Source organism: Ctenopharyngodon idella, chromosome 1, assembly GCF_019924925.1.
Source record: "Ctenopharyngodon idella isolate HZGC_01 chromosome 1, HZGC01, whole genome shotgun sequence".
Taxonomy (NCBI): Eukaryota; Metazoa; Chordata; class Actinopteri; order Cypriniformes; family Xenocyprididae; genus Ctenopharyngodon; species Ctenopharyngodon idella.
The window spans coordinates 36,316,648-36,332,623 of record NC_067220.1 but is presented as its reverse complement, the minus strand read 5'-3'; the positions used below and the strand labels follow the sequence as shown (position 1 = coordinate 36,332,623).

Below are 15,976 nucleotides of genomic sequence, written 5' to 3'. Positions count from 1 at the left end.
CTTTCTTGAGACCAGAAGCTTGTCAGCACTATATATTGTTGAAAGATTGTGCTTTTATGCTCCACTAGTGATGCTGAAAGCCTTTTGGAAGATAATTGGATAATTGCTCTCCACCAATCATGGCTTGCAAGATCTTTCAAAGAAGAAAAACAAAGTCTCCCCTGAATAGAATTAGGTTTTCTGGTCTGTTGTTTTTATTTTGGCAGTTTTTTTAAAAGATAAAAAGTGTAAATAATCTGATTAGGAATGGAAATCTTATTCAGATCTTGTTGCAAAACATAACCTTTTTTTATTTTAATTATTATTCAAAATCACTCATGAATAATCTCAATCTTGATGTTCAGTTCTAACGACTCGCTCATTGAATCACTCAGAGATTTTTGACTCACTCACTGAACTGCAAGTCAGTGTAATTAAATCAGTTTAATTACTGACTCGTTGTTCATAGCATGATTATTTAATTATTCATATTTAGAACTTGGCATTTAATTGAATAGTGTTGTTTTTTAGTGTTGTTTAATCACTGAGGAATATTTGCTGAAATTGCATAGTTAAACTATAATATGTAGGGCCCTATAATTTCTGTGAGGTGGAAATCATGGATGGAATTGTGAATTCCAGTCATTAAAATGGGATATACTGTATAAGAATGCCACCAAATTGGACTCATAAATCAATAGTCAGAGTTGTACAATTAATCAAATTCAAATTGCAATATGGAGGCCATCTGTGATTATTAAACTGCTGTTTAAATATAAAGTCTGCATATTCTGCATGTCTCAAAATGAATGAGTGAACTTGAAATTATGACAGAAATATATTACCTTCATTATAACGATAGAAACAGTCATGCATTTGATTCCTAGGGAACACGCATGAAAATAAAAATACTGTTAATAACACATATAAAACATAAGTCAACTGAATAAATAATTTGAATTGGAACCAGAATCTCAAATAAAAATATGTCCTGTATGCTTTTATTGAATTCATTCTAATTTACCCTATATTCATCATCATCTTGTACACCTCCACATTTATATCATTTGGGTCCTTTACTATTCTGTGCCATAACTAGGCCAGCCACGTGGTAATGGTTACTTATTCCTTGTAGCGATAATAGCATCGAAGCTCTCTTACTTTGGCTCATGGTCTGTGCTATCACCCGCTTTTACAGCAAAACATTGGCCGCCTCCTTGGCCCATTTCTTTTCTCGTTTTTGTAGCCAAAGTTCTGGAAAGCGTTCAAGATTCTTCCGGAAAGGTCAGAGGATTCATGGGGCTATCTTTCAACAGCATAGTCACAGTCAGTGGGTGTAAAGCATCCATGAATGATTTTGAAGGGATGCCAACAATTGGCAGAAGTCCCTCTGGGAGAGCGGAAGGGTTTTTTGTGGAAATTATGTCACAGGAGATGCGATTCAAGATCAGTTCTTTATTTCACTTGTGATAAACGGTGTTAGCTCTGCATGAAATGCCATTTTTAGACTGGTACATTTTGTTCTAAAATATGTATTGTTCAGACAATATTGTTATTGGACAAAATTAGCTGTGAATCCTCTTGCAAATATTGTGCTGTTGAAAGTAAGGCCAAAAGAAATTAATATTTTATTTCATCTGCCCTCGATAAGTGCTCTGACTTTCATAGGTTGTCATTAATATGAATCAAGTGTCATATCCTCAGAGAAAATAGATACTGAATCGGTTTTAGAAGTATGTCTTTTTAAAGCTGAAGTGTGTAGTTTTTATGCCACTAGCGTCACCAGGAGGTTTAGTTTCGAAGGTCATTTCTCCACCACTGGTCGAAACAATCAGAGAGTCCAGCCCCAAACTCACACCACTGGTCGAAACAATGTTGATGGGTTGGGTTGCTAAAACTGAGCAATGTTTTCAAAGCAAATTATTCTCTGAATATTAAGTTTGAATAGGAGAAAGTATTTCAAAATTGACAAAAAAATGACATACTTCAGCTTTTAAGTGATATTATATTGTATTAGACAGTAATATAGTAAATTATATATAAAAAGTGCCATTAAAAGAGTTATAAAAGATTATAATATATACACTACTGTTCAAATGTTTGGGGTCAGTAAGATTTTTTTATGTTTTTGAAAGTCTCTTATGCTCACCAATGCTGTATTTATGTGATCAAAATACAGTAAAGCAATAGTATTCCACAAAACTATTGTAACTATTATACAATTTAAAACAACCGTTTTCTGTTTAAATATATTTTAAAATGTATCATTACTCCAGTCTTCAGTGTCACATGATCCTTCAGAAATCATTCTAATATGCTGATCTCCTGCTCAGCAAACATTTCTTATTATTATTATCAATGCCGAAAACAGTTGTGGTGTTTAATATTTTTGTGGAAACTATGATATGTTTTTTTTTTTTTTTTTTTTTTTTTTTTTTAAGGATTATTTAATGAATAGAAGGTTCAAAAGAACAGCATTTATTTGAAATAAAAAACAAAACAAAAACAAACAAAACAAAAAAACATATTTAGTAACAATGTTAAAGTCTCTCCTGTCAATTTTGTAGGGCTGTCATCGACTAAAGATTTTTCTGGTCGACTTGTAGTCGTTCATTTTAAGTGATTCGTCAACTAATCGCACGTTTATTAATAAACCATATAAATCATAATAAAGAGTCTTTAATGCCTACATAGCCTAATCAGCGTTCAACCGCACACATAAAGCTTGATGATGCTGACTTGTCATCTCCGCAGTAGTGCACGTGCATATATGCACGTTTCATTTGGGTTACATAACCTGAGAATATTTATTTTCCATTTTAATTGGTTCATTTAAAAGTAGACATTTCGCTTTCTATAGATATATTTTTCATGTCTGTGAGGCAAGTTTACATGGAGGTTCGGATCTTTTTATAGAGAGAGACGGCAGAAATCGCACCTCCTTTGTTTTCATTATTTTACAAAAGCAGAACATTTTGTTGTTATTGTGAGTGCACACAAATAAAAGTAGACTCTTCACAGATTCGAAAGATGTATTACTTTTATCTGTATGACCAAAAATGATGAAGTATTTTAAGTGCAAGTGATCGCACCGGCGCCTCCATGTTAGCTTTCATGCTGTAAGCGTGCTACTATTCAGCTTTCGCACAAACGCTTGAATAGCCCACATTTTTCTAGGTTAACGTTAAAGCGAGCGGCCATGTAAAGTTGCTGCTACTTACATGTTTCAGATGGTAAGCCATATTTGAGGTCGATGAATGATAGGCAAGCGTTTGAATGTTCTTACCGATGTACTGTCCTGCCCGATGTACCACTTATGCCGCGTTCACACCACCTCGTATTTACCGAAATCTTGAGATGACAACACGTGACGTTATATTCGGAGCTGTTCACGTCCTCAGACGGAGAATTATGCATTTCTATGGCACCACTATCAATGCCTAAATGAATCTACAGCGGTCAGGTGGTACAGCGGCCACGTTTCAGAAAATTCCCATACTACAATCTGTAATTATGAGCTCTACGAGGACATGAACACTTTTTACAAGCTAGAATCTCGTAATTACAGGAATTACGAGGTGGCTTGAACGCACCTATAGACCAGCCATTAATGATCTGTCCGTCACAGACTTCACCACTTCCTGTGGGTTTTTTTCCTGCGACTAAGCGATTGATAAAATAATGTTCGACTAAGCCTCTTCTCGTCGGTTTGTCGAATATCAGGGGACAGCCCTAAAAAATATTTTCTTCTTTAAAAAACCTAAATAAAATCTTACTGACCCAACAATTGAATTATATATATGAAGTAAGATCTGAAAGATATATGAGTTTTTTTCTGATAAAAAAAGAGCCAGTGTGCATTAACTCTTGTGTTTGTCTTTGTCACAGCTCCTCTGGTTGACTCCATCCCAAGACACAGCAGTTCTGCTATGCTGATGCTTCTGTCGGTGGTGTTTTTGGGTTTAGCTGTATTTCTCATCTACAAATTTAAGAGGTACATCCACACAAACAGTTTTTACATCACTCATTCCTTTTACTAAGACTCCAGCCATTGAACTTCATTTCTTTTCATGAACACCATAGTTTTCGTTTCTGCTTATCTATATATAAAGTATAAAGTAAGATTTGATGTGACGGTATCAGGAGCGACTTTCCTTTGCATCAGGGAGTGCTATTTTTACTCATGCTAGTTGTGAGATCTAGTTATTAATTTGCATATGGTAGAAAAAATCTTCTTGTGAAAGTGCAGGAAAATATCAATGGATTGTTTAATATGCAGCTGTGGTTCCTCTACTGGAAAAATGTTTTGTAATGCTTTGAATAATTTATTTGGTCTCAAAATAATTCAAATGGAAAAGACTCAGGGAAATGTTGAAACGATCATTAATAATGGATATAATTTTTCACCTCCCACCCCCAAGTAATTTAAAAAGGAAGCATATTTATGAAAATTTTACAGTTGGAAAAACAAAGCAATTAGCTCACAAAATTAATAGTAATTTGAAGAACAAAAAAAAAAAAAAATGTGAAAAAAACACTTATTCTAATTCATAAAAATAAAAAATGAGCTGGGAAAATGGCAAACACATTAAAGTGTGGTTTGTGTGTTGGAAGAGCACACCATGAAATTTGGGGGGATTACAAATACATCTCTCTGATTTGTTCCGGGTTGTCCCGCAGCATTATCAAGACAAGTGGCAAATGTATTTTGCTTCTCACTACCTCTGATTGCCTGGGCAACTTCTTCTCCAGAAGTTATTAAATAGACTCAACAATCATTATTTCAGGAATACAACGAAGGATTGTGATTGCAGTCACAGAGTATTTACCAACTTGTTATATTGCAGATTAACAAGTTTTCATGTGTACAGCCCTCAACTTGTGTTGTCATGCGTGTTATGCCAATTTGCTACTGAAATGGGTGCATATTTAAACATATTTGTTCACATTTGTCTGTTTTGGTAATTAGATTTGAGATTATTTTGATTTCTGAATATCTGCTCAAACAAAACAGATTGCAATTCCGAGTTGTGCCACTAGTGGTGCATAGAAATTACACTACACCTTTTAATCACAATGTTTTTTTTTTTTTTCCTAACGAAAACTTGTGCAGAAAAATCCCCTGGATTAACATCTACGCAGAGGTGAACCATGAGAAAGAGCAGGAGATGATCAATACGGTGGGCCAGAATGACGCCACACCCAAAATCACCCTGAGTGAGTTGATGGAGAAAGAACTGGAGGCCCGTGCCAAACGTGAGTGAAATGCTTAGAAAATCAATCAATTATAAAGATTTGTGTTAGATAAAACTTAAGAGAAAATTAAGAGTTTATTGAGGTAAAATTCATAGTTATTAGTTAATATTAATTAATAGTGAGAACTGTACCCTAATCTAAAGTGTTACCAAAATGATTTAATTAGGGCTGCCCCTTTTTACCCAGGGTTAAAAGCGATGTTTAGAACGACAATAACCCAGGGTTAAGCGCCGTGTGAAAAGCCCTTATACTAAACATTAGTTGACGTGAAGAGGCTTTGTCGACCAAATTTGAATTAGTCAGTTAGTCACGAAAAAAAAAAAAAAATCCACAGGAATTGGTGAAGTCACACCGTCTGTGAGGGACAGATGGTTAACACGGCTAGTCCATGTGGTAATTATGTCGGGCAGGAAATCCAAATGTTTGACTAACATTAATTGACCTCAGACATGGCTTATCATTTGAAACATGTTAGAAGCTTAAAGTTTACATGGCCACTCATTCTAACGTTAGCCTAGATAAATGTGCGCTATAATTAGGGGCATATCCAAGTGTCCATGCGGAGTGTGGAAGCTAAAGTATAGCGTGCTTGCTGCATGCTTAACTTTTTTTGCATTTCTCTCTATAGGCGCGTCCACAATACTGTGGAGATGATGAGTCAGCATTGTTAACTTAATCTTTGCAGCCGACACTGTCTCAGAAAACACTAGTTTATAAATAAATTATTAAAATGTTCAAACAGTCTCCTTGCTGATTTTTTTCCCCCCGACACATTCACAATCATTACTTTTGCAGGTGTGCTGTGGCAAGCTTTCATTTATATTTTAAAGGCTCATTATTATAGTTTAGTATTTCTCTGTAATGTAGAACAGTTATATATATATATATATATATATATATATATATATATATATATATATATATATATATATATATATGTAATGTTATGTAATATTCTTTCTCAGCCCTCAAACTGAAGCCATTTTCTGATGCCACTTTAAAACTATATAAACACACCAAAAGTTCCTTCAGTGTACAGTACATTAGAAAAGAGCAAAAGCTTGTATGATATGGCACTTAGCAAATGTTGCTAAGATAGGATTGGTCATTAACCTTTTAAGGCGGGGCTTAGCAAACATAACACCAATAGTACAGTAAATAAAAACTCCACTTATTTCAACTTAAAAACTTAAGTTCAGTTGCTGCCTTAATTATAATCAAATTATCTGATAACTTCAAATTTCAACTTATATTAAACTGACATTAAAAAATAAAGTTGAATCTTGCATATCTTGAAACTGCTTAAATTGTTTTGATGAGTTAAAGTAGTATAAAAAGTATGCTTCCATGTCTTATCGATCATATCATTATTTTTACTGTTACATTACAGTTTTACAACTTTTTCAGGATACATCTCTGATTACTTGTCTTTTTCTAGTACTCTTAGATTTAGTAGTTCTTAAGAAGAAGAAAAAAAGAAAGGACAAGTTTTTTAGCCCCAGGAATATTTGAGTCACAGACCCGTGTGCTGTTTTAAAACTACTGTTGCGGAGGCGAGATTTTCCGTGATGCTCTGTTTTCCACTAAAAATATGAATCTTTCAGCTTTCCGAATTACACAGTGAAACATATCAGACCAAAAACACCCTTTGGAATCAGCAGAGTTTATAATCTGACACATAATGCATGCTAATGAGAACTATCTACATTGGGCCCAAGTGTCCTTATTTCCCAAGTGGATGCTTCTGTGATCATGTAATTGCTTAATAACTGCAAATTAATATTTAATTGGTGCTGTTAAGCAGTGATTATAAAAGAGCACTGATTAAACTATAAAAGGGGTCAAATTGGGGTCAGTGTGATAACAACAACTGTGATGAATAAACATGCAACATTCGGTGCCATGCGGAAAATAAATCCCACCACTGTTTCTGTGGGTGTTTAATAGGGGGATGAAACATTTGTATATTTTGCTTGATTTCTTACTTAATGGTTCAGTTTCTTGCCTGCTTTACATTCATTTGCTTCACCAGGATAAATTTTTAATGAGTCTAATGCTAGGAAAACTTCCAGTCTGTTTATTTATAGATGATTAATATACAGTTGGGTGTATAAACAAGCATTTAGAGATAACATGAAATGGCATTTGCTATGCATTTAACTTTGGTCATGCTATGCATTTCAAAGCAAAGCCATATATTGAACTTCAAATCATCAAGGCTTGATTTTATCCAGTGATGTTTGATTAAATTGTGAAAATTAGGTTTGGGTTAAATCGAAGAAAAGTTGTTTCTGAAGTAGAGAAACTTATTTAAATTAAATTCAGGATTTTTTTTTCTTCTAAACATTTGTTAAGAAAATAGTTCATTTTGATTTGTTGAATTTTGAAGGCTAATGTGTCATTTCTGTGTCTTTGACAAATAGGTGGAGTGATCAACACCTGTGAAAGCACAAGGGAGATCCCCAACTGCACGAGTGTCTGAAAACGTCAGGAAAAAAAATGTGGAGGCGTATTGTAAAAATGTGTACAGAGGTATCACAATTTTAAAGGTTGACAGTTTTCCTTCTTTGCTTTTTTTGTAATTTCAAAACACTGTCATTGTTAATAGTTTTCTAAGGAGCTCAGATTTGCATGGGTGTCTTGTTTGTTACGATCTGTGTGGAAAATAAGAATAGAATTAACTACAGTACAAGTCACTGAAAACATGCTTAGGAAAATTTACCAACTTTTGAAATTCCAAACGGTCCGTTCTTAATATAGCAGAACAATGCACATAAGTTGGGGGGAAAAGCCACTAAACCTCTCTCGGTGCATTTCCTTTGTGCATTATCTGAGTCAGTTTTTCAGATAGACAAATTGTGGGGGAAAAAAGTGGTAAAAAAAAAGTAGTTTCAAAAATTGTAATTTTGTTGGGTCAGACCTTATGCCAAGCTTGTTCTGATTTTCACACGTTGTGAAGAGTGCTTGTAGTGACTATATTAACTTAATTTTTAAGTTTTTAATCTCTTCAGTAGGTCATCTCATTTTTATATTTGTTATAACTTGAACTGAGGGAGCAAAATTGCAGCTGAGGCATGCAAAAAAGCCAACAGTGTTTATATCCCTCTCTATATTACAGCCTTGCCTTCATGTAAGCAATCCTGCTTTGCAATCTTCTAAATTGTTGGTTGTTGAAACATTTCAACTTTTAATTACACATTTATCTTGCATATCTAGCCTTCGTCTGAAGGCGGAGAGATATGAACTAAAATGTGAATTTTTTCAGTCAAGAAGTGAGATACCTTCCCAAAAGCACTGTGATAAAATGTCAATTTGAAGGCAAGCTTTTTGTACTTATATAAAGAGAAAATACTATTAAAAACCACTTCTCTATAGCTAAGCTTTTTTGGGGGCAGAGCTCAAACTTAAAAGTCCATGAAATATCAATTGTTGAGAATGTTTTGTGGAATAAAATCTCTTGATATACAAACATAGACACAATAGAGCTTGATACAGTATCTTTGTTGAAAATGTTATAAAACTTAACTTTAAATTAACATACCTTCAGCTAAATGTAAGTTCCTGTAAGCTCCTCATATATATATAATGTATTGTCCATATCCATTCCATGAGATTATTTTACATTCAGCTTGTTCTTTGGGCTTTATTTTTTGTAGATAAAATGGGTTACATGATCATTTTGCTTCATAAGTGAATGCCTTACAAATAAGAATGCCTTTTTAATAATGTGTATTCATCATAATAGCTGGACATTTACAATTGGAAATTAATTTATAACAGTTTAACAAACTGACATGATTGAGTTGTGCATTTTTCTTTTTCTTTTTCTTTTTTTTTCTCCTTTTGCATACATTTTTAAGGTATCTCATCTCCCAGGGTTTGAAAAACCATTGAACTGTACAATAGGTCTCAAGTTTCTGTATATACAGCAAGTGTATTTTCATTTCATATCCTTATACTGTAAATATAATAGAAATGAAGACTGGACTTCACTGGACACAGTCTGCTATACATTTCAGAAAGAGGGTGTTTTACGAATCGAAACAGTGATTTATTGATGTGCTGTAAATAAGCCAGCACTGTAAATAGTGTTGTGTTTCTTTTTTTTTTTTTTTTTTTTTTTTTTTAATTCATGCATTGTACAAGAAAAAATAGTAAAGATGTATTGCATATGCTTCAGTGTTGCCATTTTGGATTTTGACCTCAGATTTAAAGTTGATCCTATAGAGAGCAGTTTTCAGTATATGGTTAGACATTTTGTATTGGAGTTGATTGCCCGTTTCACAAGAAATGAATATAATTCATGAATAAGCAGGTGGTTTCTTAGATTCCATTGTGAATGTAAATGTATAGCAATATATCAGAATATAAGGGATGTTGGCCAAAATGACTTCCCGAGCAATTCATTCCTGTTCTACTCAAGTAGTGACATATTACAAACCAAAACATTGTGCTTCATGATTTCCATGTATAATCTATGCTTTATGAGTGCAAAGCTCTATTCAAAGAGTATTTTTTTGTTAGAGGTTTTAAACAGAACAATCAGATGTTGTAATTTATTCTTAAAAATGAACAAGTAAATTATTATGTACTAAAAATCAAAATGGTTAGATGCCTCAGTATTTCTCTTTAACTAGTGCAGAATTAGTGAAGAAATCATTTGCCCTTTTTGTTTTGTTTTTTATAATAATTTTAATTAATGCATGCACTGTACATTAATGTTCTGTTTTAAAGCTTAGTGAGCTGCCTTGCTGTCTTCAAAGGTAGCATCCTAATTTAAACAAAACCTCTGTTTTGGAACTAGGCAGCAGTAGTGTGTGTCATAAAATAGTGCTCCTCACGTGAAGAGACTTGAGTCATAATTGATTTCAATGGAGTTTGCTGTTAGCATGTTGCTAAAATAAGAGTGTGATACTCTGATAATATGGTTAAAATATATAGCACAACAAATATTGAGTAAACTAAGACTAAGAGTTGAATTGTTTATATGTATAATCAATATTTTGCCATCATGCATTCTTTCTCAATGCATTATGGGATTGCCTTCTCCATGATGGATGCAGTGATGCCTCAGAATTTGTCCCAAAAAAGGGTGTTTTAGGATTACACCTTTTAGTCTTTGCGTTGGGAGCACTATGATGCCTTAAAATGCTACCTACCTGGGCAGCTGACTAGGTTTTTGGAACAAATCTCATATTATTCTCTGTCTTTTGATCATCTCAGACTCAAAGTTTACAGATATGCCAGCCAGACTAACCACAACCTCAACATGTACCACAGTATGTTCTGATTTCAATCCAGTATGACCTCATGTTTCGAATATAGAACTTCTAGAAGAACCTGACACACCAACTTCTGTTTCACCACAATATCTGAGGTGTCTCACAGAAGTGAATTCAAAAATGAGTTTGAAACATATGCACTGTTGTTCAAAAGTTCAATGTCAGTAAGATATTTTTAATTAATGTTTTTATTTAGCAAAAATGCATTAAATTGATCAAATGTGACATTGTTCATCAAGAATCCTGAAAAAAAAATGTTCATGGTTTCCACAAGAATATTAAAGCAGCACAACTTTTTTGACATTGATAATAATAAGAAATGTTTCTTGAGCAGCAAATCAGCATATTAGAATGATTTCTGAAGGATCATGTGACACTGATGACTGGAGTAATGATGCTGAAAATTCATCTTTGATCACAGGAATAAATTGCATTTTAATATATACAGTATATTATGTAAGCTTGTTTCCGCCACCAAGTAAAAAAATGTAAAACATAATTGCGACTTTTTATCTCACAATTCTGACTTTTTTTTTCGCAATTGCGACTTTATATCTTTTCTCATTATTGTGAGATATAAACTCACAATTGCGAGTTATAAAGTCCAATTCTGGGGAAAAAAGAATTGAAAAAAAAAAAAAACTTTTTTGCAAGAAATAGTTAGAATTGTGAGAAGTCACAATTACCTGTTTTATTCAGTAGTGAAAACAAGCTTCCATAGTGTATAAATTGTAATAATATATCATAATATGCTCATCAAGAAGACATTTATTTGGCTAAAACAGCAATAAGATGCATATTTTAAAAATATTACAACCCCAAACTTTTGAACGGTAGTGTGTGTGTGTTTGTTAAAGAGATGTAGCTCTAGAGCTGCTTAAAACAGCTTTGCATTTGTAAACGTGAGTATAGTCTCCACAGATGCAAACAGGCACGCTGGTTATGCTTAACACGCTTCCTCCATAAAGTAACTTAAAACAGGCAACAGAGACTCATTTAATGCATGATGTCTGTGAAGTCCAAAGCAGTGTGACATGAAACAGTGTTTTACCCTTAATCTTGACTTCTCAGAGGCTCTACAGTGTGCTGAAGTCAGCATGCAATTACAGTAGCACAGGCCTTGAGCTGAGGGAATGGGGGAAAGCTGGTACTTTACCATCCTGTCGCACATTCTCTCATTAACACTCGCAAGTTCGTCTTAGCGTGCCGCTTTATCTCTACAACTCACAGTTGTTGTCTCACTCTAATAGTGACATTGATTTTTTTTTTTTTTTACTCATTCTTACTCATATCTTTAGTCCTCCACTCACCTAAATCTATGTGTCCTTACAAGGCCCAAAGCAGAAGATCTACAAGAGATAAAGCTTTTTTTTCCTCAGTTAAATCGTTTTTGTCCTTACGCAGTAAGAGCTGTGCGTATAAACCTCACTCCCCTGGCCCCAAGAGGCATGCTGGCGACTGACACTAGAGACTGCAGTCTTTAGCGTCCTTGTTACCATGCCAGAGACTCTGGTTTCGAATCCCACTCGGAGCGGGTCAAGTAGGACCAGTTACATTTGGTGCCGTGACCCGAAGAAGTGAGGTTTAGGGGGGTGAGTGTAACAAAGGCCAGTAAGAGCTGTGTGAGTAAACCTCACTCCCCTGGCCCCAAGAGGCGTGCTGGCGACTGACACTAGAGACTGCAGTCTTTAGCGTCCTTGTTAGCACGCTCGCCTCCCATGCCAGAGACTCCGGTTTCGAATCCCACTCAGGTTGACAATGTTTTCTTTAAAATTTGCAGATCTATCTATTCATTTTGAACAATTTCACAATATCAAATATGGGTTAATGACGTAGATATGACATATGTAGCCAACTTAAACTGCATCTGCACTCATAAATCTTATTGTTTCAAAATTCCGCTCCACAACTATATGTCAAACAAGAACATGTTCTGATTGGCTGTGATTGTGTTGCATCATGCATATTCTTACAGCCTTCAGTGTAAAAGTTATGGTTAGTCTGGAGAGCCAAGCACTTGTTCTAACCTGCTATCTAGGTTAGTGAGAATCTCTGTTAAAAAGTACTTGCTGAGGTTTAACAACTATTTTTGTTCTTTTAGCTTATTTATTTATTGCCATTCTGTGCTAATGAACCCTCTCTCCCTCATTCAGTGGAGTTGTATCATATTCATCAGGTTTTATTTGCTCTACTGACACTCTCTTTGTGATATAAATCATAACTTTGTAACAATAACGACACTGTAAACATTAAAGCAAAATGAAGCTGGTTGAAAAGATACTTGCCATGTGTGATAGAATGTGTGATAGAAAACCAGTAATGTTTTGACGAACAAATAATTGTAATACTTATCTCCCGTCGCACAAAATCTACAGCTGCATGACTCATGGTTATTGTTACATCTTTATTTCAATATTTCTATGGACAACTACTGTCATTTTGGAATCGTTTCAAATAAATGTATTTTTGTACATCAGATACAGTTTCCAGTGTGTGATATTTTCAGAATCACAAGTTCAAGGTTCACATTACAGTGGCGGATCCTCGGTTTCTAATGATATTTTGTTGTCATTAGTGTCTTTAGGCAAAATGTGCACAGCTGGTGTGTGCTGGAGGCAAATTGTGCAGGTACACAAGGAAAACCTTAGGCGAAAACTTACAATGCTATCACAGGCCTCTCAAGTTATTCTATAAACAGAGGCACAAAGGTGCCGTGGGTATTTGGAGCTGTGCGACTGCATGACATGTTTGCTGGTTAGATCTGCGAAAGAGGGTGAAATGAATTTGTTTAGTCCTTTCTAAAAATGACTGCTGTTCCAGGGAGGAAAACAATTTCTTGTGCAGCAGCAAATCAGAGAGCAGATTTAATGTAGCGTTTGGTCTGATTCGCTGATCTAAAAACACACATACAGTACGCGCACAAGGTGTCCTTCACCGACTGACTGGGGAATTCTTATGTGGAATGACAGGTGGATGTCTTCACTCTGATACAGCGTAATTGATAGTTGCTGTTTATGTGTGGATGAGGAAATCTAAATTTAGCCCAAGGCTGAATTCCCATACAGCTCTCCGTGCCCGTAAATACATAAATTCTCCCAATGGCAGAGGATTTGTGAGTTCAGTAATCAAACTTTGATGTACTGTATGGAAGATACTCCCTCTGGTGTTGCATTAATTATCACTAGCTAGGGCATTTTAGATTGTAGCCTTGAACATATGGGACACACACACAGAAACAAACACATTCATCAAAGTTGCATTTTCCTCTTCTTCTTTAAGCTAGTAACGTTTCTTCAAATACAGCGATTATTTATGTGATTTCTACTGATTTTTATGAAGGTCATATTAATAATGTCCATCGTGTACTTTTCGAATGCCTTTGTGTGTGGGTACATTTTATTGTTTTGCATGAAAATCCATCTTAAAAATGTTATATTTATAAAACTATTATGATATAAAGAGTGAAATAATCATGAACTGTTTAATATTATTGTCAAACTGACTTATATACATTTTTCACACCAGTTACGACTGTTGCTAGGTTTTGAAGTAATTTGCATCATGACCAACTATTTTGACTCTAATAATGTTTTTTTCTGAAGAAAGTGTACATTGTTACCATGGGTACAACAGTCAACCAAAAGCATGCTTGAGATTAAATATGTTTGAAGAAAAAGGACAAATATCAAGACAAATATCACAGCAGAAGGTTTTATGTGTCGTTTCTAATCAAGATGTAATTTTGTAAAAATTATGCAAATAGTGTGAAATGTAGGATCTAGTGTTATTTTGTTGTTGTTGTTGTTTTATATTTTTAGTTTTTTTTTTTTTTTTTGTCATTTTAGTACTTCAATTTAAACTTATTTTATTTCATTTTTTTAAGTTTAAGTTTACTGGCCACTTTATTAGGTACACCTTGCTAGTACAGGGTTGGACTCCCTTTTGCCTTCAGAACTGCCTTAATTATTCGTGACAGATTCAACAAGGTGCTGAAAACATTCCTTAGAGATTTTGGTCCATTTTGAAATTATAGCATTGCACAGTTGCTGCAGATTTGTCGGCTGCTTATTTAAGAAAAGCAACTGTAATCAAATTGACTGTTATTCCTTGTGAGGTGTAAAATACTATAATTTCTTTCTTACTTTGCAATCTAACGGTTATTTTTCTTAAATGAGACCGCCTCGATGTCGTATACGTCCTCTAGAGGATGCAGCCTTCAAAATGAGATGAGTTGCTGCCATGTAATTGGCTGATTAAATATTTGCATTAACGAGCAGGTGAACAGCTGTACCTATTAATGTTGACGGTAAGTTCATATATACAGCAGTGTTTTCAAATGTTTCTGTAACCGTTAAAGGCACACTATGTAGTTTTCGCCGCTAGAGGTCGCTTATTCAAAACATTTGATTTTGCGGAATCATGGGAGGTGTTGTCTTCACGTCTACAGCTGTTAGAAAAAAAAAGTTGTTAGTTGAAAGTTGTTATAATGCTACTCTGTGCGTTTGCTCGGCGGCTATTATGAGACACTTGTTGTACACTGCAGTAAGCTAGATCGATATTAGGCATGGTAAAACATGGTACTCACAGTAAATAAAAAAAATGAGATTTAAACAATAAGACTTAGGGTACAACAGTGCTAAAGGCACACCTTAAGAAAAAATTTTATTTTTACTACTCTCAAAGTATATGATTGCAGGAAAAATATATATGTTTGTATTTTGTTCAGTAAATATACTGTCATTAAAATAGGCCTATGTGATATGTATTTTTATCTATAAAATATAAAAATAGATTTTAAAAATACAGAAACAAAATTATTTAAAAAAGCAAAGATTCTGAAAGCATTGAAGCAGATCCCATAATAGCCTATTTAATATAGATTTACAGTAGTAACAATAAATGATATTTTATTATGATATGATTAATATATTTTAAAATATGATTGTTTCATTATAAATATGGGTATTATCTCTAAGATGGATACTCAATTTAATATATGATATTTGCTATTTGAATCTAACCATGTCATGTCAAGAAATGGAAAAGTCAGCCAGCTATTCATTATCATGTTAATTACTGTGCCTTTTGCCCCAACAACAGGGGCGCCTTTTACCCCAAATACCATACTTTTCCATATTCTTCCGTTATTGAAAAAACTGTTGCTTGAATTACCTTGAACAAAACTGAAAATCATTAAGAAGACCTTTGTCTGAAAATACAAACATTAATTTAATGGATTCTTATTTGCTACTTAAATCAACAACATTTTAAAAAACATCAAATATTAGATCAAACTACCTCAGAATCAACTTTGTGCTGCTGCCCGCGATCGCGTCAAGGATCAGACAAATTTGCACGTGAATTTTGAAAAACAAAAGTTTAGGAAAGTGCTGCGGCAAGTTTTTGTGCCATCTAGTGGTTTAGAGGAAAATAAAATCAAAGGCGCCTTTAGCCCCATT

General features: G+C 34.3%; 1 protein-coding gene across 1 annotated transcript in view; it reads left to right on the top strand.

Moving 5' to 3' along the window:
- The window catches only part of sorcs3a (sortilin related VPS10 domain containing receptor 3a), a 254,736-nt gene extending 241,741 nt beyond the window's left edge, over window positions 1–12,995 (top strand). The window contains 3 exon segments of the mRNA XM_051894728.1: window positions 3,868–3,973; window positions 5,093–5,235; window positions 7,659–12,995. Coding sequence (XP_051750688.1) covers window positions 3,868–3,973; window positions 5,093–5,235; window positions 7,659–7,717 — 308 coding nt within the window. The 3' untranslated portion in view covers window positions 7,718–12,995.
- The last annotated feature ends 2,981 nt before the right edge of the window (window positions 12,996–15,976 follow it).